Consider the following 26,882-nt stretch of genomic DNA (forward strand, 5'->3'; position numbering starts at 1 on the left):
GTGTATGGGATTTATTCCTCAGCCTAGTAGGAAAGTCTGAAAGATTTCACGTAAATTGCACGCTGCGTTCATGATTTGAGGCTTTTTGTTAAAAACTGGCCAATCCTGCAAACTTTGAAAGCCAATTAGGATGGAATATGAAATATCATGGTCGGTATTATGTGACATTATACTGAGAAAGCAATTAAGACAGCATATGCAAGGATAAAAGTCCATACCCACCAGATCTGCACTCTCTGTATGTCAGAAAATGTTTAAGAAATGTATCTTAAATATTTCAACATTTTCCCTTAACCTACAAACTCTACTCAGCCCAGTGCTGAACACACTGAGCCATGGGTTCACATTTCCTCTGTCTGTTTCTCACTGTGTCCTCTGCATTTTGGCTTTCAAAAGCTCCACCTTCATTATAACTTATTGCCTCTATCTTTACAACAAATCCAGTCACCACCCAGACACTTTATTTAAGAGAAACTCTTAGCCAACATACTGTACATTGTCATATAGTTGATGTCATACAATGAGATACAGGTTGCATTATGTTAAAGGTAAACTACAGAGGTAACCATGAAACAATTGTATATCTTAAGTGCTGCAGCATTCTCTAAACAATGTTGGGGCTGAATAGCGGAGAAGTGCAACAAGCATATAAAAATTGGTATCTCCAATGGTTACCTTTGTGTAAGTCTAGGTAGCATATTGATACATTTGGAGAAGAGGGTTTGATACTTTTACAATATGCGCACTCTGTTAAAAAGTCAAGAGTCAATATATACAATAGTTACATTCACATCACATGGCAGTGAAAGCTTTTTTTAAGTGCTACATTTTGTATATATTCAGTCTGTTCAATCTTCACTGCTTTGTGTCTTGACTCTTGAGTGTGCAGTAATGTTATACTGAATGTATCCTTCCTTAGTTATTCACAAACGTCATCCATTTAGGACGATAGAGATTAAAGTCCAGCATTGACACCCCACAGACCCTGTGGTGTTGCTGCAAGCCATGTAGCGCAGTTCTGTTGGCCACTTCCCATTCCATCTGTTGCTTTTGTCACATCTGTGTAACATCAAGTACAGAGATAGTCCATCTCTCCATACTCCCCCCTTCCCCTTCAATACCCTCTCACAGTGTCCTTTCACAGTCCTCTCTCTATAGCCAAGTGGCCTTGGTAGAGCGCCTGCTCCTCCGCTCTCTACGCGGCGCAGTCGGCAGGTGACAATAACGAGGTGCCCCGGCTTGGAGCCTCCTCTGTGAGCTACATGGCGTGCTAGGGTCTGGGGGGGCTGGTAGTCAGGCCTCCTCAGCTGTGGCGTCTATACCGGCGTACGTGAAGTTCTCGAAGAGCGCCATGTTCACATAAGCCTAGAAAGAAATCCAAATGAATTAGGAATAGCAAAAGGAGAGATAATAAATAGTCATTCTTGGCCAGAAGTGTTTTGTATAATATATTCTGGCTTGTGAGGACATTTGTCATTTACAGGACTGTTCTGAAGTATCAATTACTGGATGAAAAATCCAGCTGCTTCTTTTTGCTTAGTTTAAGGCAGGTAGTGACAGGAGGGGATTTATCAAATGCTATGCTCATGTTATTGAGTACCTACAGCATAAGGAAGGCACTTCAACCCACTGATGCAATACTCCTGTATAAAAGGCAGTTTGCCACATCAGTATGCTGTGGTGGAAAGACATTAAGGACATTTACTCAAGTAAGTTTGGTACATCTGGGCACCTAGGCTGGTAATCGCCTGATGCGTGTTGTGTGTTCGAATGCCGATCCCGACGACCGTTGCTGCGTGTCACCACTCCCATCTCCCCCATGTCATCACCCCATCTCTCTCACGTCAGTTTACTGTTAATCTAGCAATAAAGCCCCACAAATATCCTACCAAAAAAAGGAAATTTGGTACTGTAAGTATATTTTGATGCCAGTACTTTTGTACTTTTACTCGAGTAACATTTTGAATACAGGCCTTTTACTTGTAACAAAGTATTTTTATATTGTTGTAGTATTGCTACCATAGGGCATCTCCTGCTTCTGTGTAGAGTTTAGCGGCTTGATGTACACGTACATATCCCAGCCATGATGTACAAGTACGCCCCCCAGATATGATGCTAGTATGTCGCAGGGACAATCCAACCCTTGATACTGAGTGTTAAGCAGAGAGGCATTGATCCCATTTTTATAGTCTTTGGTATGACCCGGCTGGGGAATCGAACCCCGACCTCCCAATCTCAGGGCGGACACTCTAACCACAAGGCACTGAACTGGTCATTGCTACTTTTAATTAAGTAAAAATAATAAGAATATTTATTCCACCACTGTCAGTAATGTGTGTTGTAGTCTTACCTTCCTGGCCTCCTGCATTCTGTTGAGCTGAACAGAGATCTGGGAGAAAGGGGGTCTCTCATAGGGTCGATCCCTCCAGCACTGCCTCATCAACTCATAGCTGTATTGGTAGGTACATACAGTAGGTAGACAAATACATCAGAATGCTTCTGACATTTTCTATAAACATTAGCAAAAAATAAATAAAATGTAGGATGATGTATGCTTTCACAGCCATCCACCGATCTCTCCACCTATCTTTGTCTGTCTGTCTGTCCATCCGTCCGTCCGTCCGTCCGTCCGTCCGTCCATCCATCCATCCATCCATCCATCCATCCACCATCCATCCCTCTATCTACTTACATCTCGTCATCACAGTTTCTAGGCTGCTCCATCCTGTAGCCTTGGGGCAGTTTCTCATAAAGCTCAGCACAGGTCATCCCACAATACGGCGTACCGCCTTAGAGGAGAGGGACAATATTAAGACCCAATTAGCAAAGGTTAGCCTTAGCCTGTCAAAGTTATCATCATATAATCAATATGATCAATATCATCCTCATTATACATGCATTGTACTACAATGATAGTGATGAATAACTTCCCCACCAACATCATTGGTAGCATTCACATAGTTATTGTTATTGATAATGCATAATGTAGGACGAGTCTGCTTTTTCTTTTGTCTATGCATGCAATGCATAAATAATAGCTCTTAGCTGGTGAATCAAATTAAGTGATACAGTATGACCTGTCAGTTGTATATGTTGCTAAACCCACACAGAGGAAAGACATTTCACATAAGGAATCATGCATTAACTCATCTTTAAAGTACTAGTTTGTAAATGGGGTCTTTCATGAAAGGATGGTGAAACTATGGTGGAAACTAAGAGGCTTTGGTGTGAGACGTCGGTTATCATTTTATTATTTCAAATTCTAAGTAGATAAATACTGTTTCCCATCTAAAGGAGCACAGACCTCAAAGGCTATTTAGCCAATTATAGTCTCCAATCCATCTCACCCTGAAAATATTATAAAACTAGAACTGCACTCTGTCGAGTGCATACTTGCTTGTTGCACACTAGTAGGCCATAAATGGCCAACTAGTGCGCAAGCAGAGCGCGCAAGTCCTTTCGACCGCTGTAAACTGTCAAATCTCAGTATCTCTGTGAAGGAACATTTGAAATGATTAATGTTTAGATGTAACTATTTGCTACCTACTTTATACATATAAACATCTAGTATTATTAAGTTGCTAATAATCCACTGTATGACAATGTTACATTCAAGGATGATTGGGAAAAGGAATGGAAGACGTCGGATTCGGATATGTGGGAAGCCTTTATAACTGACCCTCAAGAGGATAAACTTTACAAAAGTAAACCTGAAGATGTAATCGAAACACCATTATTAATATCAAAATCAGATAATCCTTTGGAAGATGATGATAAATAGCAAATCTGTGCCTGGTTTGCTGGGACCAAATGACCACAAATAACCATATTTCTTACGTCATACGTATTATATATATATTATATATATATTATATACGTATTATATATATTATATAGGCATATACTATATACGTATACATATATACTCTATACTGTATAAAGTGTGTAGTTGTAAATTGATTAGCGGTATACTGTGGTTACTTTGCGCCAAAAACCGTGACAGCTGTTCCGCCATTGTTTATGCAAGAAAACAGCAAATCTGTGCCTGGTTTGCTGGGGCAAAACCATATTGATGACCAAATGACCATATTTCTTACGTCATCATTAAGAGCTAGTCATACACATACACACCACGTACTCTGGTCCCAGCAGATCAGGCACAATTTGCTATTTTATGTTTACTGATTATGTATATAGTATATGTATGACTAGCTCTAAATGATGACGTAAGAAATATATATAGTATATATATAGTATATAGGCATATACTATATACGTATACATATATACTCTATACTCTATACTGTATAAAGTGTGTAGTTGTAAGTTGATTAACGGTATACTGTGGTTACTTTGCGCCAAAAACCGTGACAGCTGTTCCGCCATTTGATGTTTATGCAAGAAAACAGCAAATCTGTGCCTGGTTTGCTGGGACCAAATGACCACAAATGACCATATTTCTTACGTCATACGTATACTATATACATAATCAGTAAAAATAAAATAGCAAATTGTGCCTGATCTGCTGGGACCAGAGTACGTGGTGTGTATATGTATGACTAGCTCTAAATGATGACGTAAGTAATATATATAGTATATATATAGTATATAGGCATATACTGTATATGTATACATATATACTCTATACTCTATACTGTATGAAGTGTGTAGTTGTAAATTGATTAGCGGTATACTGTGGTTACTTTGTGCCAAAAACCGTGACAGCTGTTCCGCCATTTGATGTTTATGCAAGAAAACAGCAAATCTGTGCCTGGTTTGCTGGGGCAAATGACCACAAATGACCATATTTCTTACGTCATCATTAAGAGCTAGTCATACACATACACACCACGTACTCTGGTCCCAGCAGATCAGGCACAATTTGCTATTTTATTTTTACTGATTATGTATATAGTATACGTATGACTAGCTCTAAATGATGACGTAAGAGATATGGTCATTTGTGGTCATTTGGTCCAGCAACACAGGCACAGATTTGATGTTTTTCTGCATAAACATCGAATGGCGGAACAGCTGTCACGACGAAGGAGACCGGGCGAAAACATTACTTGCGCGCTCTGCTTGCGCAAGTAACAATGTGTTATATTAAAGTCCAGATGAAACAGCCATTGAGGGAATCTAACTAGCCTATTGTAATGTATCTCAAGATCAAGAATCCTATGAGAATTGTTTGTCAAATACAGTATAATAGTTCACAGAAGAATTAAAGCCTTTTTTGTGTAAATTTGTCTCCAGTGGCAATAGATCGTATTTGGCCTGCAGTGTTGCCAGCTTACCTAAGCTTACAATCTCCCACAGAAGAACTCCAAAAGACCACCTGAGAGAACAGAACGGAAGATAGAGAAAAGTGTTAGATTGAGAGACATGCCACTAAAAGGCCTTAACCCTGATTTATACTATGGCAACAGATGTTACGATTGTAAAACAGATATTGTGTATCACGCTTTATTGATATTGAAGGCCTCCAAGCTGACACTGAGGAAATAAAGTAAACGCACAGTCTTACGCTTTAAGAGGAACCTCTTCAAAGTCATTTACAACAGTTATTTTTTTCTTTCTTCCATTGTCAACTGATTTGCCAGAGAATCCATGTGAAACATAAGTGTTAAGGTTCAACACCACTATATCGGACATCACGAGGTGATGTAGCAACTGATAAAGGCACGTAACATAATAAAGCAATAATGTAATATTAGGCAAATAAAGCATAATGTAATAAATTGTAATGCATGCAATCGATGATTTGCATGCTTACCCAGGATTCAAATCCAGGCCATCTCTCAAATGAGAGACCAAATTTCTACCCCACAGCTATAAGCTGGGAGTGATAATGCACTTATGAGCTTTAGGCTACTTTGTCAACCAGTATAGTAGGGTCTAAATTTGGAAGAGTAGGGAAAACACCTCCAACCACTGCAGTGCTAGTTACAATATAGTGTATTAACATGTACTCTACCATACAAATTGATTTTAATCAACTACATTATACCTCTCTCTCTCTCTCTCTCTCTCTCTCTCTCTATAGTGTGTTTACTTCTCTAAAGTCTTTACCCTCCTTCCGTTAGTTGTCCTAACGTGTACTTACTACTTAGTATTCAATGCTGTGTATTTAATAGGTTCTGATTGACAGGCCAACGTCTAACTCTGCTAAGTTGTACACTGGGTTTCCTGGTTGTGCTTATCAGCTCCGCAGCCCCTAGTTTTGTCAGTTGACAGGGGGATGGGGGGGGGGTATGATTTGTTGTTTTCTTGAGCAGTGGACAGGCACTATGTCGCCTTTGTTATCGAAAAATTACGCGTGTGGGGGGGGGGGGGGGGGTGGGGCTGAGTTAACAATACTAAGAGGGTTGGAGAACAGCGAACAGGAAATGAGAGGAAATAGTTCTTGTGTGGTGTTTTCAAACCGCTTGGGACACAGGACTCAGTGTTTTAGTGTTGCGGCTCAGTTTATAGTCTACTCTAAGATGTTGTTCCCCAATTTCACTTTTTCATTACTAAATAAAGTACTATAATAAATAAAGTAAAAATAAACAACGTGTTTCAGTCACGGATCAGAGCATAATCTATGCTGGCCCGAACACAGTCACACTTTGTTGTATAAATCAGAAAGTGATCACCATCATAAGGCAGTAAATAATTATATTCTTTATTACTATTTCTTTGCTGGTTTTTAAACTTGGTACTGACTGTAGCTGAGCACCACAACCAAGGAGACAAACAGAGGAAGCGCACCTGCTCTAATAACTCATCACTTTAGGTTTTTCCTTAATCATTTTCCTTAATCACTTAAGCCCTATGTACTGTAGTTCGATGGCCGGGGTCCCACAGTGCTCTATCCTTGCCCCCCTCATTTTTTCCACCTACAGAAGGTTCACCTGTTTTCACCACACCTATTCAAAGTTTCAATTGTGGTCCTACACCTGCCATTTGTTTGCAACAACTGTTTGGTCCCCAACATGGCAGGTGTAGGACTACATTTGAAACTCATGACCTGCATGCCCAGTTGGTTTTGATCATAATTTGTACGAACTCTTGGCTCTGACGCTAGCAGGCCCCACATGTGTCTGCCTCACACTCGCTGTTATTCTGTCTTAGATGAGAGCTAGGCGTTAGTGGTAATACTCACACGTCACTCTTGGTTGTATACACACTGTAGTTCAGGGACTCAATGGCCATCCAGCGCACAGGAAGCCTCCCCTTGTGAGGCAAATAATCATACAATATCTTATTATTAATTATCTTATTAATTATCATTATCTTCTTTTTAATACACTGCTGGAGAAACAAAAACTAAATATACACAGTAAAGTCCTCAGTTAATTTAACTCAGAGAATGTACATCTTCAATTTGATTCATGTTGAAGGCTGTTAAAGGTCAGATTCAGAGTATTCCATGGTATCTCCATGGCTTACATTGAGCACCCCCAAACCTAAAATGCTATCGAAGAATATTTGATGTCCTTGTATGTATGTATTCAAGACACTTACTTTCTAAAGTAACTTTAATACAATGAATCAAATGGCTTTTGCATGTGTATTTATGCACATTATTTATTTCCCCCATTTCCAAGTTAGCATTGAGGTAGTTTAAATATTAGCCTAACTTTGAACAAGTTATAAGCCCATGTTTACAATGGCCAGTGATAGCCATGAGGTCATGCATCTACCAGTATGCTGCACTTCAATCTCTACAGATAAACCCTCAAATAAATACCACTTGCTGTTGTAACACACATCTTGTGAACAGCTAGTGCCCTCTGAAGGCAGTAAAAGGAAGTTCCATTTTCCAAACTCCAGTAAGTTTTTACAGTCTAACGCATTGGTAACACTCACCATGGTCTTCTTAACATAAACCTCCTCTCCACGGGACAGACCGAAGTCTGCTATCTTTGCCACAAGGTTGTCTCCTACGAGAACATTCCTGGCTGCCAGGTCCCTGTGGATGAACTGAAGAGAGGAGGGTAGGGGGAGAAGATGGAAAAATATTACACTTCATGCATGAGTCATTCACATAAACAGATCCTAACTCACCTTATAAAAAGGTTTGAACACAAAAACACCCGCTTAATATAGAATGCAGGAACTAAGGCCACATGAAAGGGCAACTACCACAGTGCCAGTATAAATAAACCACCGTTTTTTGGAATCTGTACTTTGCTTGAGCATTTGTACTGTATTTCTGGATACTTTCTGGGACTTCATCCCAACTGTTATATCAACTGCTATTTTCACTATATTGATATTTAATACAACCTCTGATGTGATGCTTTGTGATGTTTTAAAAAAAGATTTTCTTGTCAGATGTGCTGCTTAACTGTCCCCAATGAAAAACTATGTATAAAAAAAGAAAGTGTTGGACTACCTCCAAAGCAAAAAAATGGGAATGTTTTAATTCCCATTTCCCACTAACAATAATCAAATGTACAGTATATACACTCTGAATGCCCCTGCCAACAGATTCAATAGCCCGGTATCTGTTCCTGAAAGATTACCTCCAAACAGACAGGGGCCTATATGGGAACTTGGGAAGTTACGTAATAATGACCCAAGGAATTGAAAAATAATAATAGAATAAAATAGAATAAACCAACCGACAAACAACCAACACCTCAAACAGCTACGCTGTCCTTCTCTTCCTACTGTACCTGTTTGTCACTAAGGTAATGCATCCCTGTGGCTACGTCCACAGCAAACTGCAGCAGCTGCTGGGAGGTGAGAGTAGAGGCTGTTCCATGTTCCTTGGCAAAGGCCGGGTCCGTCTCCAACACACGACTCTTCCTCAGAAAGTCTAAAAGGTTGCCATAAGGAGCATATTCGATGGCTATGTAGAGGTAACCTACAGAAAGACAAAAATGAAAACGGCAGCAAAAACGGCCGGGTTGTGAGCTTAAAGATCATCTATTTTCAGTCAACTTTAATTGGTGCTGAATCTTGGAGTTGAAAAAGTATAAAGGCTGTTCTGTAAATGAGAGAATGGTTCAGAGCTAACAGAGCTTGTGGCATGGGGCTATGGAAATTGCTCCAGGGTAGAGTGGAGAGAGTAGCTACTCAAAGTTAGATGAGTTTAAATGCTTATTCATAACATGTCAAAGATTTGGAAGTTGAGCCCAACTACCTTTTTAAACAAGAGTTCCAAAAACTACAACAATAAAAAGGTCTAAGCCAAGGGGAGTCTTAACAACTAATTCTGAACTTATTTTGTAAAGTGTGATTTGTTTTCATAGCTGAGGTAAGAATTTATTTTAAAGCATTCTAGCTTTAGAAGTGGATGCATTAATAAGGACCATGCAGCACAAGAACCCAGAGCATGGTGGCACACTTATTCAAGTTTATGCTTTATATTCATTATTGCATGAAGAGTACAACATAAACCGCAGAATCGAACCTCAGTTAATTTAAGAGGTCAAGAGCAGCACACAGCACGTCAATTTCTATGTGGGAGTTGAGACAGACAGCCGGATGCATTTAATTCATCTGGTGTGTCATTTCTCAGGGCTGATTTGGTTTAGCAATTTCCTCACTAATGGACTTTCCATGTGAAACTTCCTCTCTCATATGTTATCAATACTACAGTAACAGTACATGAACAAACGTGGACAATTCAATTATTCCGCATAAAAAGCATCAGATGTAGGCAACACGAGAGGTACTGGGTGAGAGTAAGTAAGAACCACACTAAGGTAGATGATAATAAAAACTAAAACAATAATTAATCTACTTATATTCTGACACTATACTTTCTATTACTTTGCATCTGCACTGGGGTTCTGAATACTCATAGACTGTACATAATGTACAGTCTATGAGTAAATATCTTGACTTATCATATGACCACGTTGTCATGCTCATGTCACCATGACTCATGGCTCAATGACTATTATTATTATGAGTATTATGTCCAGCTTTTGTAGTAGTGGTATTTTTGTCCTTTTTGCACACAACTGAAATTAATCCTCTGCATTGCTCTATTAGGAGCAGTGGCAAACTATTAACAGCAAAAATGTGAATGTTATGTAGTGGTAATAGTCTTTCAACTCTAATATGAATGCATATATGTCTATTAACTTTAAAAAAACAACTATAAACAATATTGCCCATATGCAGTACACTGGCTTAAAGACCACCACAAGTTGTCAGACAAATGCATGCTTGTGTACATAGAGTCCACTAGGTGTCACCCTCTCACCTCTGTTCTCACAGGCCCCAATAAGGTTGATGATGTTGGGATGGTGGCCTAGTTTACACAGCACCTCCAGCTCCCCTGCAAAGTCTCGATGATCATTCTCTGAGGCAAACTCTGCACGCACGCACACACACACACACACACACACACACACACACACACACACACACACACACACACACACACACACACACACACACACAGTTAAGAATAGCAAAGCAGCATAACTTTTTTCCTTTGAAATTAAAATATCACCTGTTTTATTTGGGTGTGGGTGGATGTCTTTCATGTTTATACCGGAGCTTATGTTAGTGTGATAAGTGTTTGTTTACTTTACATGTATGCAAATCACCTTTCAGCATCTTGATGGCAGCACTCATCTTGTTACCATCCTTCTTGATCATGGCTTTAATTACCTGTACATAAAGCTGCCGTTAGCCTGGTTGTGTACAACATTCGACCGCCGACATGAATGACTGAGTATGTCCCTAACACAAATATGAAAATGCATAAATACTGTAAAATCACCTGGCCAAAGTTTCCTTCTCCAATGACATCCTCAAATTTAATGTCGTCCCACTCCAGGATGGGGTAGGTGAGGGGTTCTGGGGTGGGCTTTGGTCTCCGTGTTAGTGTCAGGGTCCCTGAGTTAAACTGCAGGATGGTCTCTTCGCCCTGGGGATAGAACACATACCGGTACTTTAGTTGTCTGCAAAAAACGTATTCATACACAGAAAAAGTGATTATACCCTGGTAAAAAAAAAGAATCACAGAAAAGTCCCTAGGGCATACGTTTTCAAAGCGGGGGCCGTGGCAGTGACCCACTTTGGTGCCAAGGCCCAGCTGCCCAGGGGGCATGTAGATCGGCTTTTTGTTATTATTTATTATTTCCATTTTACAACAAGGTAGCCGCAACCAGAGGCTATGGCTATTTGGGGGTCCTCTGCATGGAATGGTTTGGGAAGCCTTCCCTGCCTGGTATCTTTTATTTAGATAGGCATGGACAGAATGCAAATGTGCTTCTCCCATCCTCAGTGTAGACTGTGCTAAGGAAGGCTGAAATGCCAATGAGTGGTGCTGATTCTTGTCATGCTTGGAAAGAACTATTCTGAACCGTGCAATCGGTAGTAATTACAGTACTTTAAATTTGACTAGTACTCGCATTCTCTTATCAATTCTGGACATATCAATGGCCAGAATTGAGAACATTCCGCAAAATTAAACACTCCGTTTTCGGCAAAGCTACTTGATGTATAGGGAGAAAAGGAGGGGACCTAGTATAGACCCCTGGGTGACTCAGTTCAACTAAGTATATAGGGTTTAAGTGGTTATGTTACAAATAAAATGTGACCAACGTGCTGAAACGCGTCCGTTTCTCTAGATAGACTGCTGCTTTGTGTTGTCTATGTATCTTCAAGAATCTGCACCCAGCTATTGCGACTACTCTTCAAGAGTCCCCCTGAGTAGAGTGCGCCTTCTCCTAACAGTTTTTGATCCGGTGGGAGATTTGTCCCCAAATAAAATGTGGCCATCTGATCTTTCAAAAAATGGCCAGTACAAACACTGAAGGCTCTCACCGATCCAGACTGGTAGGTGAATGTCCTCCGGCGATTGAGCAGGGTCTTTCGTATGCAGAAGAGGCCCAGGAGAGCTAGCAGGATTGTCATGCAGGTTACGGTCACTGAGCCCACCACTGCCACCAGCAGCTGGTAATCCTCCCCACTGGGCCCTTTACCCACACCCTGGGTGGTCGGGGTGAAACTCTGGAGGCCTACAGTAGATGGTGACAGAGAGGATGGAATTGGGATGGTGAATGATAGAATAGAGTGGAATAAAGGGACATAGAGACATACGTAGGGTAGGGAGGTAAGCGAAAGATCGTGTGAGAAAGCAAGAAAGCAAGGCACAAAATATAATCTCAAGGAAGTGGCGATAAACAGGATGTGGGATATGGATGAGTGATTATTTAGAGGAAGTCTCCTTCCCTGTGTGTGTGTGTGTGTGTGTGTGTGTGTGTGTGGTGGGGGGGGGTGCCATGGTCAAGGCCAGCCTAAAGTCCATGCAGGAACAAGACTAATATTATCTAAATGGGTGATCACAAGGATGCCTCCTGTCACTAAAGATACAGATGCAGGCACCAAAGCAGTGCATTGGTCAATACAGCGTGGAGCAGGCCTGAGTGTGGAACTCTGTGACCAAACAATGAATCACGGGGGAGGAATTGATTCAAGTAGACATTGAGTCTTGAGCCTAATATCAAAATGTTGACTGTAGTTGCCATTGTCACACTGTTCTTTCTAGCATCTACCCACATCAAAACAGGAAGCAGAAGTGAATCTGTGCCTTGCTTTGAATTTGACAAGAGATTGTAATCATAAAATGTATGTCCAAGATCTCATACTGGCTCCTGTATTATGCTGCTATTTTTAATAGATGGGAGGGGGGGCTTTATTGATAGATGACAGTAGACTGACAGGAAATGTACACACAGAAAAGGTCGGGATTAGGAGTAGAACCCGCGACACGCTGTCAGGCTAAGTGCCCTTAGCTGTCTGGGTGGATTGGATAGCCGTTTATTGATTCTCTCTCTTTCTTTTCTTTTTTTAATATTTATTTTATTTGGAAAAAGCAGTACAGTATAGAGCGTCGCAGTCCCGCCCCCTCGAGAGACCCGGAAAATATATCCCCGTTCATTTTCCTTTTCCTTTTCAGAAAGTATTTATTTAAAGACGTTTACGCTGCGGACAAAGCCAACTCTTATCGTGACAAATCATGACAATAAACACATGTTTTGGGCCAAACAAAGAATTAGAAAGTAGAAAAGAACGGCAGGTTACAACACTATTTTTGTTGTTTTTCTTCTTTGTAATTATTTGTTTAGTCCAAAATATTGTGTTTGTTGTCACGACTCGAGTTGGCTGACGGTCTGAAAGGTCTGAAAGGTCTTTAAATAAATACTTTTTGAAATGTCTATGGGAAAAATGCATTGGGATTCATTTCCTGGGCCTGGCGTCGTCATGAAAGGCGGCGAGACTGCGACGCGCTATAGAAAGCATTTCTCTTTGATATAGACAAGGACATAAGTGCATTTCCCCCCCCCCCCCCCCCCCCCGTTCCCCGTCACCCCCCCTCCAAGTGACTCCATCTCCAATGTCTCTGTATAGTCCTCGCTTTCTTCAGATGATTTCCTCTCTTTCAAGTATTTCTTTTACTCTGTTTAATTTGTAGTCTTATTTTATCTAGTATTTTATAAATAATCTATTTTACTATAACATTATCTTCTCAGATAGTGCTGCTTTTTACGTGCTTCCTAAAACTCTGCTGTTGGTAGGCCTATGACAGGATTTAGAAAATGCAGGATGAGGAAACTCAAAAACCCCCTACTAACCATCTCCATGGGTCGTAGCTTTGACAAACTTGCTCCACTCTCCGGGGACTTTGGAGAATGCGCGCACACGGAACTGGTAGAGTGTGCTCCCGTTGAGCGCAGTGACGTCCTTACTGGTCTTGTTCCCGTCGTCTGTGTCCACCCAGTGGTGGGGGGTTCCCTGGCCCACTGGCTGGTATTCTATTACATATTTGACGATGCCACCGTTGGGGTCCTCAGGGACCTGCCACTTCACCTTTACCACTGCCACAGATAAGGTCTCGGCCTGGACATTGCGCGGAGACGATGGGCCTAGAAGACAGGCAGATATTACAGTTGAAAAAATGATAATTCTTTAACTACAGTATCGATCTGCAAACCAACCATTCTGAGTTCACATGGTCACAAAGCCTTACTGACAGTACATATACCATTCATTATGCAAATATGCATGTGGTTGTCACTGTGGGAGGCGATACAGAAAACTAAATCAAAACAAAACAAAAAGGAATTAAGTTACTTCCTTCCTTAAATTTGATTTTGCTGTCCAACAGCCACATGCCTGTTAATGTAGAAAATGCTAACCTCTTACTTAATTCACACTCACCCTTTCTCTTTTCTCTATGTACACACACACACACACACACACACACACACACACACACAATAAACTATTGCTCGGTTGGATACATTAATTAATTAATTAATTTCCAATACAAATAACTGTCAAATCCAACACACACTGTTGGTGAAATAGAACACTGTCTTTGTTGTGTGTGTGTGTGTGTGTGTGTGTGTGTGTGTGTGTGTGTGTGTGTGTGTGTGTGTGTGTGTGTGTGTGGGTGTGTGTGCGTGTGTGCGTGTGTGCGTGCACTGCATGCTGCGCTACATGCTAAATAACTCTTTTACACCATTGTCTGGAAAGAAATAAACAAATTGCTATAAATGCCTGTCCCTGCCTTTTATGACAATCCCAAAATGGGGAAACTAGTGGTTTCCTGAAATATAGGGGGCCTCTATTGACTGATTCCGTAACGGGTCTCATGGTCACAGCCTACGTATTTCCTGTAGGCCGGAGACGACACATCTGCGGTTTCCCCGCACCACGCTTCTACTACAGTGAATGTAAAAGTGACTGATGTTAGTCTGCTTCAAACGGTACTCTTTTACCTGCTTTTTACTAACACTAACATTACAGAACATCGGGCTGCTGCACTTTATACCTCATACTTTAATGCTTAGTACAGCAGCCTTGTGTTCCTAAAACAGAAAGATTGGGTATTGGGTAAGACTGACGTTATGTATCTTTCACTGCTTTGTCTCAACCATTACTCAATGGCTCTGGTCTCAGCCACCGCGGTAGATATTTTGACATTCAGTTATTTATTTTTTTATGTTGCCACTACTGTTGGAGCAGCCATAAACTACACAGGTTCATCCCGATGTTCTGGGCATCTTTGTAATGTTAGTGTTAGTAAAAAGAGTAACGTTTGAGGCAGACTAACATCAGTCACTTTTCCATTCACTGTAGTAGAAGCTTGGTGCGGGGAAACAACAGATGTGTCGTCTCCGCCAACAGGAAATACGTAGGCTGCGACCATGAGACCCGCTACGGAATCGGTCTATAGACAACTGCAGGATCATTGTCTTGTGTTGATCTCTGACTATCTTTTTAACCAATAAGAGTGTCTCTTAGTTACCCTGGCTGTTGATGCGGAAGTGGTATGGCTTGGAGGCGGGGCCCTGGCTGCCACAGTTGATGAGGCGTACCACCACAGTGTAGTCTCTCTGGTAGTCCAGGTTGTGGAACTTGGTGGATAGCACATTGAGCAGGGTTGTCTCCTCCCTTAATTTCTCTCCGGAGGGCGACAGACCAAAAAGTTGCACTAAAAAGCCAGTGGCTGTGCCCGCACCCACACCATTGTTGCCAGGTAATCGCCAGCGCACGGTTGCATTGCGCCCTTCCCAGGAGCTGATGTCAATCTCAGGTCGAACATGTGGCTCTGCGACAACACAGAACACTCAGTCAGCAGATGAGATCTATAGCACAGCTCCCTTTTTATTTCCTTATCACAGAAATTCTCAAACATCTTAATTTCAAAGACCCCTGTACCCCACTGTGATATGCATAGACCCCATAGACCCCCATTTTATACAATTTTCTATTTCTGGGATCCAAATCCTACTATTAAATTCCTAACTCTGAGAGTGTACAAATTGACAAATTGAAGAGTCCATTTGTACACTGAGTTACAGACCTGCAACTTCTCAAGTTGCAGGCCCCTTGAGGTCCCCGGACCCCTGTTTGAGTATCAGTTATTTTTTCCACCTGATCTGTTTAAGTGCATAGCTTATACAGTTAGACATTGTATGGCTGTCTGTAATACAGAATTGTGAATTGTGTGGAACAATTTGTCTCAAACTCTTGTGTTGTGACCAAAATAAAGTTCTGATGATTTTTGTTCATCAGAAATTAGTTCACGACAGTGAACCACATATTCTTGCCCACAACAATCTTGCTTTGGGCAAACTAATCAAACACATGCAGTGTGAGCTGTTTCACAATCACCCAGATTCCTGTCAGTTTCAATTTCAATCTTGCTTTTTCTCCCCCACCCTGTCCCTTTGCAACGCAATCACCACCACATACAACCCCCTGGTGACTAAGACCACGTAGTGGAATTGTCATGTTTGTCCAACGGAATATATTCATGTCTTTAATTTTGATCCAACCCAACCTGCTCTGACCACAAATAAATCCCCTAGCTTTCTTCTCAATATCCTCTCCAGCCTGTGGGTTGTCAACACATCTGTTATGAACACTAACCCAGGAGGAGAGACGACGAGACGACGGGCAATGTTTCTGTGAAGTGTGAATATGCCAATATGTGGAATGGTAATCTGGCTGGACAGCTGAGACTGGTAACTGTATTGTAAAGCGCTTTGAGCACTTGGAAAAGGGCTATAAAAATGCAATTCATTATAAATGCTCGCTCTATACATAGTTCATTCTTACCGGGACAGTCTGTGTCCATGATGGCTTCTGGGCCTGGGGCCCCCTCTCCCCCCTCCCCTGGACGGCTCAACTGAACGCGGACATGGTAGCGTGTCGATGGCTTCAGATTCATGAGTGTGATGGGCTCTCTATCGCTGTAGACTGCCATGAAAGGGTGAGCTTTTGATTAGTATTAGTACCAAGCAAGAAAGGTTCTTTGCAGACTATTTATATACAGAACTATGTGGAAATATTTATTCATTAATTTATTCATGATATTATAATGGATAAAACAACAATAATTATTTCCTAAATTAATTGCTGATAATTTAGGAAATAACAGGACTGGTTCTTATACAAAACTTGCTGCTGTGCAATTTGCATTTAACCAATTATTTTAAACCCTATATACTTGGTTGACCGGAGTCAACCAGGGGTCTATGTTTGGTCCCCTACTTTTTAGCCTCCACACCAAATCTCCTCGCTGAAAATGTTTCACCAAATGTTCACCTATTATGACATTCCCACAATAGAGAAGTTATAGGGTTTAAGGTTTAAGTGGTAAACGGTGTCCTACTCACCTATGATAGAGGACCAGGAGTCTCCATTCTCCATAGGCTTATAGAGGAGCTTGGTGGAGATGATAGGACCGTCTCCTCGATAGGAGTCCACTGGCATCACCACCAGCTGTTTACTCCTCTTCTCCAGTAGCTTGGGAGGAGTGGTGGGCACTGGGGGTTCTGGAGCGGCGCAGGGGGAAACATGATTGACATTTCATAATGGGCTTTTCGTATGTTTTTCTGCTTCATACTTTCCTGCTTTGTTTTTTGCCCCCCAAGAGGAGCTGCTAGGAAATCCTGCCGCACAAAGGATAAATGGAGAATGCAGGACATGAGGGGGAGGGTGGGGGTTTGGGATTTCGGCAGTGACTAAAGAGGTCCTTAAACAACGGGACTGTTTTTTTGTTTGTTTTCTGTGCCAGAAGTGTTGCTTGTGCCATGCGTAGTGTACATCAACAGGAGGTTGATTTTCACCGCATATAAAAACATCAACCTGTATGAATCTGCTATACAGTATGAATAGTTTGATGTCAAATATTCACAGGTGCATATTTGGATCGCTTATTTGTCATGTTCCCGGTGTGTAAAGCCCTTAAGTCTTATGAGATAGAGTGCTGCAAATTCAAATCACTCTTGTTTTAGTGTCGCTGCGGCTGTACCACACAAGCAGCCCATGGCATATTAAATAAGGTTTATTTAAGCTCATATGCTACAAAATCCTGAGTGTACCCACAGGGAGAAACACACACACACACACACACACACACACACACACACACACACACACACACACATACGTATGGCCTTGTGCACACTTTACTCAAGTACAATTTCAAGGGGCTTTTACTTTACACACACACACACACACACACACACACACACACACACACCTTTGACAGTGAGGTTGAATTTGCGGGAGTCTTGGCCTCCATTGGTTGAGACCCTGCACTCCCAAAGCCCTCCATGCTCAGCATTGAGACGGGGGATCTCAAACTGAGCTGTGCTCTTATTGGAATCCATAGTAGTGCGAGAAGCCTGATAAAAGTACACATAATGCACAGAACATATTACATGGTTAACGCCACGATGATTCTATGACAGAATGCCAAACAAAATTTGTTTGGCTATCTTTGACATTTAATGTCAAAGATAGTTCAAATTATCATCCTTAATACATGATAATGAATACAATGATAGAAAACGGATTTTTTTACGATGTGGATCTGCATGAGTCTTGTTGTCTATAAAGAATGTGTGTCTCTCTGTGTCTGGAGCTAATGTCGCAAACGGATCATTCTTGTGCCAGTAGACCACAGAAGTATCTCCACTATTTGTGTCACATAGGCCTACTGTATGTTTTATACTTTCCCAAATACTTACGTTAACTTTAATTTCATAATGGATGTCAATGTGCCTCTGATCGGGGCTGAAACCTTTCCCAAATTCCCCAAAATAGTAATCCATCATAGATATGTCATTCCCATGTGGATCCTAAGAAACACATTTCTTTTCACCTGACAGAGAGGAGTTTGACGCCGGAAATTATGCATAATGCAGGCGAACGTGATGCGTGCAGAGGTACACGCCATTTCTCCTAGTTCCACACCTAACTGACCTGTAGGAGTTAGTGCAGACTGCAGAGACAGAGCTCACTCTCCCCGTCCAGCTTCGACATATAGACATGGCCAATTATGTTCTTATGGACACCTGGCCAAGCCGGGGGCACCGCAGTGGAGTCTCCGCGGTGGTGGGCAGGAACTTTACTCCTGCGCCACCCAAGTGCCCAATTGAAAACAGACTTGAAGAATTTGGGACATGTTTATAATAACTCAGACTTCTGTTCGACTTCTTTTACTGAGCAGGCTGTTCCCATCTTTTGTTAAACAGGCATGTTCAGAATCAATTACACAGTCGAGGCAGATGGCCACCCACACTAGAACCTGGTTTTGCCTCAGGTTTCATCCTGCTAAAGGGGACTTTTCCCTGGCCACTGTTGAAAGAAGTGCTTGCTCAGAGCGTGAGGGACAACGCTCTAGACAACTTGTTGTGATTTGGCATTATAATAAACTTGAAATAATTTGAATTGAATCATTGTCTCTGTATTTAGACAAAACTAATCACAGAGAGACTAAAGAACAATGTCCTCACACAAATGTCATTTGTTCCTGTGATTGATGCTTGGACTGGAAATATTTATACATTTTTCATTCTAATATCAACACGAAAGAATAGAATAATAACAAACATTGGACATGTCACCAAGATCCATACTACTACGATGCTACAGCGCAAGTCTTATCCGCTCAGCACACTGTGCTGTTGACTTCCTCAAAACATAGACTCACCAAAAACACATTTACCTCCACCTACCTTGAGCACAGTGCTGTCCAGCTTACGCAGCTCGATGCTGGTGTGGCTGGGAAGGGGGTTGCCTGTGGCCGAGCACAAGATCCGTGGGCTGGAGTTCAAGTTCCACTCCAAACTACTCGCCATGTCTAGGATCTGGGGTGCACGGTCTGAAACATGGGAAGATGGTTGGGACAGAATATTACCCGTTTCTGGGTTGAACCTTCGAAGAGTGAAAAAGGTAGGCCTAGTAATACTAGACCCCTGGGGGACTCCGGTAAACTAAGTACTGTATATCAGGTTTAAGTGGTTAAACAAATGGAAGACATCAGAGGGCAGATGAAGATGACAAGAGGGGCGATAAATAACGTGATCTGTAGGCTACCTGACTTCTCACAGTGTTGACCCCTCCATCCTGTAGGACAATGGCAGCCACTGAAGCGATTACACACTCCTCCGTTCTTACATTGGCAGCTCAGTCTGCAGTCCGGCCCATACAGGTCATTATGACAGGCTGACAAAAACGTACAGAGAGATTAATAGAACAATAGTTGTTGAAATTAACGATGGATGAGTATTTAGAAAGAAATTGGTGTATTTGTCCATGAAAGCATAGTCCTCTAATTAATTCCATATTGAGATATGCAGGTACGCGGTACTTGTATACAGGAAGAGAAGATCTAACCTTTTTCACAGCGACTCCCAAACCAGCCACTGGCACAAGAGCAGCCATAGGGGTCTGGGAAGCAGAATTGAAGCCCCCTACATTCCAGCTGTGAGCCACATGACTCCTGGCAGTTACGACCAAACATTCCCTCTCTGCAGGCTGTGTGAAGTCGGAGAAAGCGAGATTTATAGTGCAAACTGTATCGCATAAATGATTGAAAATGCATGGTTTCATTCCGACAAATATGACTACAGATGCAAACATACACAGCCTGTCACTGTTCATCTCAGACATGCTAACCCACCACTCTGTGCTGCTCATGAAATTGACTGCACTGATTGCATGGCTGACATGACTGTAATAACCACACACACACACACACACACACACACACACACACACACACACACACACACACACACACACACACACACACACACACACACACACACACACTTCCTAACCTGTTTCACAGCGCGTTCCCATGAACCCTGGTGGACAGATGCAGTCTCCATCTGTGTCATGACAGACACCCCCGTTCAGACACTCGGGACAATCCTTGTCACAGTAAGGACCCCATTTCTTACTGGGGCAGTCTGCAAAGAATACACACCAAGGTTCAAGGTTGCATTTTGTTGTTACTTCTTGTGTACAGGTGCATACTGTAAGAGTAAAACTCAGTTTGGTTTGGCTTCCTTTGGACAATGCAGCAGGATAGATAATAACAACATAATATAAAAAATCGTAAAAAGGTTCAAAGAAAAGAAAGGGTGCAAAAAGAGAATAAAATAGAGCATCGTCAAATGTACATGTGCATAATAATCTTGGTGCAGTATATTGTATAGACCAACAGCATTTATTTTCCCAGTAGCTGCCACCTTTTGTGTAAACAACTATACAGTATATTCTATGTACAACAGATTGTGTGTGAGTGGTGTGTGTGCGTGCGTGTGTCTGTACCTTGAAATTGTACTTGAGTAAATGTACTTGGTTACTTTCAGCCACTGGTTTGGGGAGGTGGATTGTACGTTCACAGCATGTGCCCAGCCCCAAGGCCATACGTATGTGTGGGTCTGTTTCCCTGTGACCTAAAAATACCTTGGGACAATGAGCCTCATCCAGGCGCCCTGTAAAGGCCTATTCATAGTCTGGGTTTTCGGTGATGAGGTGACCACCGCTCCGGTGGTGAGCTGACCACCGGAGCTGAAATAACATTGAGCGGTGGTGAGTAAAAACTGAGAGAAGGGCTGGAGCGGTGGCGGTCGTTTGCTCTTCACCGCGGCTCGTGATGTCATGTTGTAGTTCGGTGGTCACCTAACCACGTAAATGCAGACTATGTATGTGCCTTAAGGGACTGTCTCCCACATACCTCGGACAATGAGCCTCATCCAGGCGCCCTGCAATGGACTGTCTCCCACATAGCTGGCACTGTAGATGCCCTGGTTGGCGTACGCTGCATCCTCCACAGTGAGCACTGCGGTGCTGTTGTTCACGTCGTTCCAGTGAGTCATGTAGAAGTAGTTTCCTGCACACAGGACACATGAGATGACATGGGTGGCCAAGGGTTGTCAGGGCCCAAGAGCATGTATGTATGAGATGTTTAATCCTGCTATGCACTGGGGCAGCGACTATCCATGATATTTCTGGGGCGAACACCTTTTTGATTAATCGAATAATTGAGAAGCGTTTTTTGTTTATTGGTATATCAACAAAATGACATATCTATCTATCTATCTAAACCACTTATGCGTTTCTGATTAGACCACATGCTAAATCTCACGATAATCTACACCTTAAATCAGTTTATATCAATCCCAGGTGCGTTACAGTGATCCTGCTTCTCTGTAGCTTAACTAGGGAAGGGGAGTGCTTGATTTCTTTACAAACCCTGGCCGTGCAGGCGTCTATGCACCGACCGCGCTCATAGGACTGTGAATGGGTGGCACCGGGCGGCCTTGTAAAGACAGCAAGCACCTCCTATTCAGTGAGTCGTCACTGAGAACAGCTGTTTGCTAAGTTGCTATGCTACCGTTTTTGACGTGATGTTCACAGACATATCGGCTAAATCTGGATACAAGACATTATGAATTTCTATCGAATATGTTGGGTACCATGATGAGACTAGCCTGGGGTCCACCTACAGTATATGCTTTCTATGGCATAGGCAGCTCCCGGCAGGATCCGCCGGGAGAATCTAGACGCAGCTGCGCGACATGAGACTAATTAATTAGAGCGACAGAGAGAGAGAGAGAGAGGAGTGTGTGTGTGTCAATTTAACAAAGGTGCAGACGATCAGAAATCAATAGAGAGTGATCGACGTTCTATGCCGAATTGAAGTGGACTCAGTCCCAGACTTTTTTTTTCTCCCTGGAAATAAAAGCGTCTGGGTTTTCTGAGGCTATGATGAGACTGACCTAACACATAAGTTGTTTTTCTCTATGTGTTTTTCGCCAAAGTTTGTCGTGCCTGGCTGGACTGGCTGAGTAAACAAGGAAGTGGCTCTCTCTGGTGGGCGCTAAGTGTGACTACTTTTGTGAATTAGGCAGTTTTATTATGTTAATATTGCTATGTTTGAACCGTTTTAGAAAAGCAATAAGCCACGCGATGTCCGAGGGTACCTTGTATTTTATAATGTCTGAGAGGGTTGGAGACACTCCACTGTGCGTCGTGTCTCACCACGCCTCGCAACCATTATAAAATACAAGGTAACCTCATACTTCCTGTGTGAGGTTCGAGTTGTGAGGTTCTTCGAGAGTCCTAGAGCACTGATTACTATTATGTCATTTTTGTATTACTCCGTTTTAGTGTGTTGCACGCTGGATACACATCGTCCGGCGTGTATCTACCGGCCATCTTAGATGCTAAATAATTAGGGTCAATGCTAGCGAGCTAAAATAAAGCCATCCTTGCTCTAGAAAGTGCCAATGTTCCACACCGGATAATCAGCAAAAACCTCCGAACATTGCAATTTTTTTCAAAACCATGGAGAGCTCCGTAGATTTAGAGTTATTCAGCTTTTTAGTCCGGCTGTATACAAGAAGTGAACAGCACTGCAGATGCACGAAACCAGCCTAGGATCGCTGAAGAAGGAAAGGCCCAAGCCAAAAAAATTAAGAACTCAGCGATCCGGTTTGATATCAATAATAAAACTTATCTGACGGAACGTTCCGCCAATAGAGTTCCATCACGAGCAGTTAATTTGTTAAGGAATTGCAGTGCCAACATAGGATGAGAAAGGCAGGGTGTAATTTCCGGACTATAAGCCGCTACTTTTTCCCCATGCTATGAACCCTGCGGCCTATACAACGGTGCGGCTAATCTATGGATTTTTACAGCTAACGGCCACTAGGGGACCTTCTAAATATACCTCTATGGCCGGCTATGGCCTCTATGCGGCTTATAGTCCAGTGCGGCTTGTATATGTACACATTCGTTTTTACCCTACATTTAGCTGGTGCGGCTTATATTCAGGCTACATGCCACTACAAGCCACAATTTGGATTCTGGTTCCTAGTTGTGATTTCCAATCTGTGTGTTCCCACCAGGATCACAGAAAAGTAATTTTCTTTATCCAACCAGCGCCAATGAAGAACTAGGCTAGCCTTACAGCTTGCTTCAGTTTATTACAAAAATAAACTTTAATTAAATTCACCTCTACCTAATGATGGCTATTAGGAACATCAGTCAACACTGAAACATTGTCACAGGCAGAACTCAGTCTGGCTGCCCTAGCCTCCAATATCCAAATCCAAATCCTAATAATGATCTATTAGATGTATTTTTGTTCCACCGACTTACAATTATAAAGCTACTCCTAATGAATAATAAATAAACAAACATACAAACAAATAAATAAAACACTCAATTGTCATTGGCTCATTGAAAGCCCAGCCCTCACCTACCCTGTATTTAAAGATTTAAAGACCCTAAATGGTAAATGCTGCCTGACTCTGAGGAAGACAGCATAGGTCGAAACGTTAGTTGTTTTCTTGTACTAGCACCTAATAAAAAGGCTTAAAATGTCCATGCTGCTCCAGTGTCCTCTCCTCCTTCTGAGACAATCATACATAATATGTATGACTTAGCATTATACCGATATTATCGGTATAATGTCTGCTTGCAGAAGAGTGGTAAAGCAGCAGAAGCTCAGCTCTTCGTCACATCCATTTGTCTCACATCCACACATTTCAGCCCTATTGCAGGCCATATCAAGCTGACTCACCATTGTACTTCCAGGTCACATCTCTCTTCTGGGTGCTGAGGAGCTGCATACTGAGGTGAACTGTCTCACCTTTATTCACAGTCATGGTGAGGTGGGTAGGGACAAAACTCGCTGCAAGGAACACAGGTACACATTCAGGACAAGGTATACAGGACAACTGAATACAACACATAATACAAGTATAGCTCACTGATTCTATTCTTGCATCATCATCATCATCACCATTATGGCATGCCCTCAGTAGAGCGCAAAGTGAGTGGCAAATCCAGTGGCAAATTGAGTTGTTTATTGCTATCCGATAGGACTTTTCTGTTTGATTGTATGGGCTGTCGAGGCCAGAAAGATGTTTTTTGCCAGTACTAAATGTTCCCGCATAACTTCCGTGTAGGATGATGATGTCATGGCATGCATACCCTCTATTGTACTAGGAGTTTAAATAATGGTTATGATGATGACAATGGTGATGATGTCAGTAGTACTGTACCTCTGCCAAAGTTGTTAATCATTGTGACTTTGTCAAGAGGGTCAGTGTCCTGACTGGCTTCACAGTAATAGATCCCAATGTTCTCCAGGTCACTGAATTCTTGAGCCACCACCTCTTTGGTCCTGGGCCTCTGCACCTTGAAACTTGGTTTCCTAGGAAAAAGGAGGATTTTGTTGTCTCTCTTGATGTCCAGGTCAATATGGGCTGGATTGCGCTCCCCGGTGATGCAGGAGATTTTAAAATGATTAGTGCTGGTCGCTTCTGCTGTTGAGATCATGGTCAAGTCCGTCACAGCATCTGTAGGATAACATTTGAGATAATCGGTCAGGATATACAGCTTGCTACCCTGTTATTTCAGCAGTTTGACTACATTCGTGGCATGGATTATTCGTTTATCACACCTGGAAACAAACTGGATGGATGTCACATGGGCCTCTAGGCTCATGAAATCATACATGCACTCTTGACATTAGACTTCTTTACTCCAAATGAACCATAGAACCAGCTTTCAATCCAGATCCATAATTTATGAAACGGTTGAAACCTCATACTACTATCTTGAAACGTTGCTTTTTTGTCATAAGTTAAACTATTGTATACTGTACACACATGTTTTTAGACCCACACGACAAAGGGATAGCCTTTTAAGCCAAATATGGAACAATTTCTGTGTCACACATGGTTAAATATATAATTCTCTGTCCGTTTTGTCTATCCTGCAGTCCTGGCTCCTAGTATGATTTATATACACGCATTAAAATAACATGAAAATAAATTTGAATGATAATTGTAAGTGAATTTATAAATGAGGTCCTAAGATGTTTTGAGATCATATCACTTGTTACAGCATGATATTGTATTGAAATATTCACTGCTGCCTTCAATGTCTGTAATGCCAGTCTCAATCCAAAAGCTAGTGTTGTTGCACAATCTAGTGTTGTTGCACAATCACAACTATAAACTTGGCTCACACAGGTGATGGGTGAAAAGAGTTTCAGCGGATTGATGATGTAAATATAATGTAATATGACATCAACACCTCCATATGCATGCCATTAACACAAGCTTTTTTGAACGCCTGAATGTGTCTATGTTGAGGTTTAACAAACCGAAGAAAAGTTCTCCACACAGTAGGTTATTATGTAGCATGTAGCATATTGTGCTGGTTATTAACAATGAACTCAATGACCTCTTTACAGAATCAGATTTTGGTATAGATTGAATGATTCAATTTCCCTTATGCGTGAGCGTGAAAGCATTACTTCAGCATGCACACAGAACTTTACAGAAAAGTTCAACATCCCCCCTCCCTGTTAACTGAGGTCCATATCCACAGAACAATGACAGGAAACAGGGATGAGCTCCTGTTCTCCCCAAGGGTTCACAGACTTCATAGTCACATTCCAAAACTCAAGCTGAAGTTTGTAGACTTTAGCAAAATAATAATAACAAATTAAATCACTTATATTATTTAATACAAGATTATTCTTTTTTTTTAAATCGTAAATTAAGTCTACTATATATTTATACCTACAGCGATCTTTAGCAAAACAGCCTAATGAGGAAAACCTTACCCTTACCTGTCAAACAAATACAGCAGAATAAATACAAACACAAGATCCCCATGGTATTTGTAATCCTCTTTAGGGAAGAACGTGTCACTAAACGTCAGCAGCTGCCAGCCCGCTTCTTCAGTTACAGGTTGATATGATATCATTTATATCCCGCGAGGTGACGCTGCGTGCCACGGAGCCGCGCGCGTTCATAGCCTGACGCATCCTTTAGAGTTTAGACATAAAGGTAGATTGAATAAATTCAAAACTCCCTTCAATGTGTCTTCGGTGGAGAGTGAGACTGTAATATTCCCGTTAGTTTCCCGTCCTCACTCAGTCAAATCTGAGAGTTGAACTCGTGTGGTAAACTCATGGGTCTCTCTGGGTGGGAAAGGAAGGAAGAGCGTCACAAGGAAACATAGCGCTGCTGCTGCTGGCACACCAGAGCTGCGCTGTGCGCACTGGTGCCAAAAGTGTCATATTA

General features: G+C 41.9%; 1 protein-coding gene across 1 annotated transcript; it reads right to left on the minus strand.

Annotated features, from left to right (window-relative positions):
• Positions 1–439: 439 nt before the first annotated feature.
• tie1 (tyrosine kinase with immunoglobulin-like and EGF-like domains 1) lies at positions 440–26,723 on the minus strand. Its single transcript, XM_083766346.1, has 24 exons — positions 26,426–26,723; positions 24,846–25,142; positions 24,362–24,472; positions 21,509–21,664; positions 20,604–20,735; positions 20,158–20,298; positions 19,858–19,986; positions 19,497–19,642; positions 18,017–18,161; positions 17,148–17,306; positions 16,588–16,728; positions 15,272–15,574; positions 13,593–13,883; positions 11,782–11,975; positions 10,733–10,879; positions 10,557–10,620; positions 10,208–10,318; positions 8,667–8,857; positions 7,855–7,968; positions 7,148–7,218; positions 5,298–5,338; positions 2,693–2,789; positions 2,351–2,450; positions 440–1,365 (listed from the first exon to the last, which is right to left on the minus strand). Exons 1-24 carry the CDS (start codon positions 26,469–26,471, stop codon positions 1,294–1,296), a joined length of 3,399 nt encoding a protein of 1,132 aa, XP_083622472.1. The 5' UTR covers positions 26,472–26,723; the 3' UTR covers positions 440–1,293.
• Positions 26,724–26,882: the final 159 nt, after the last annotated feature.

Source organism: Protomyctophum parallelum (assembly GCF_964188405.1).
Source record: "Protomyctophum parallelum genome assembly, chromosome: 6".
NCBI lineage: Eukaryota > Metazoa > Chordata > Actinopteri > Myctophiformes > Myctophidae > Protomyctophum > Protomyctophum parallelum.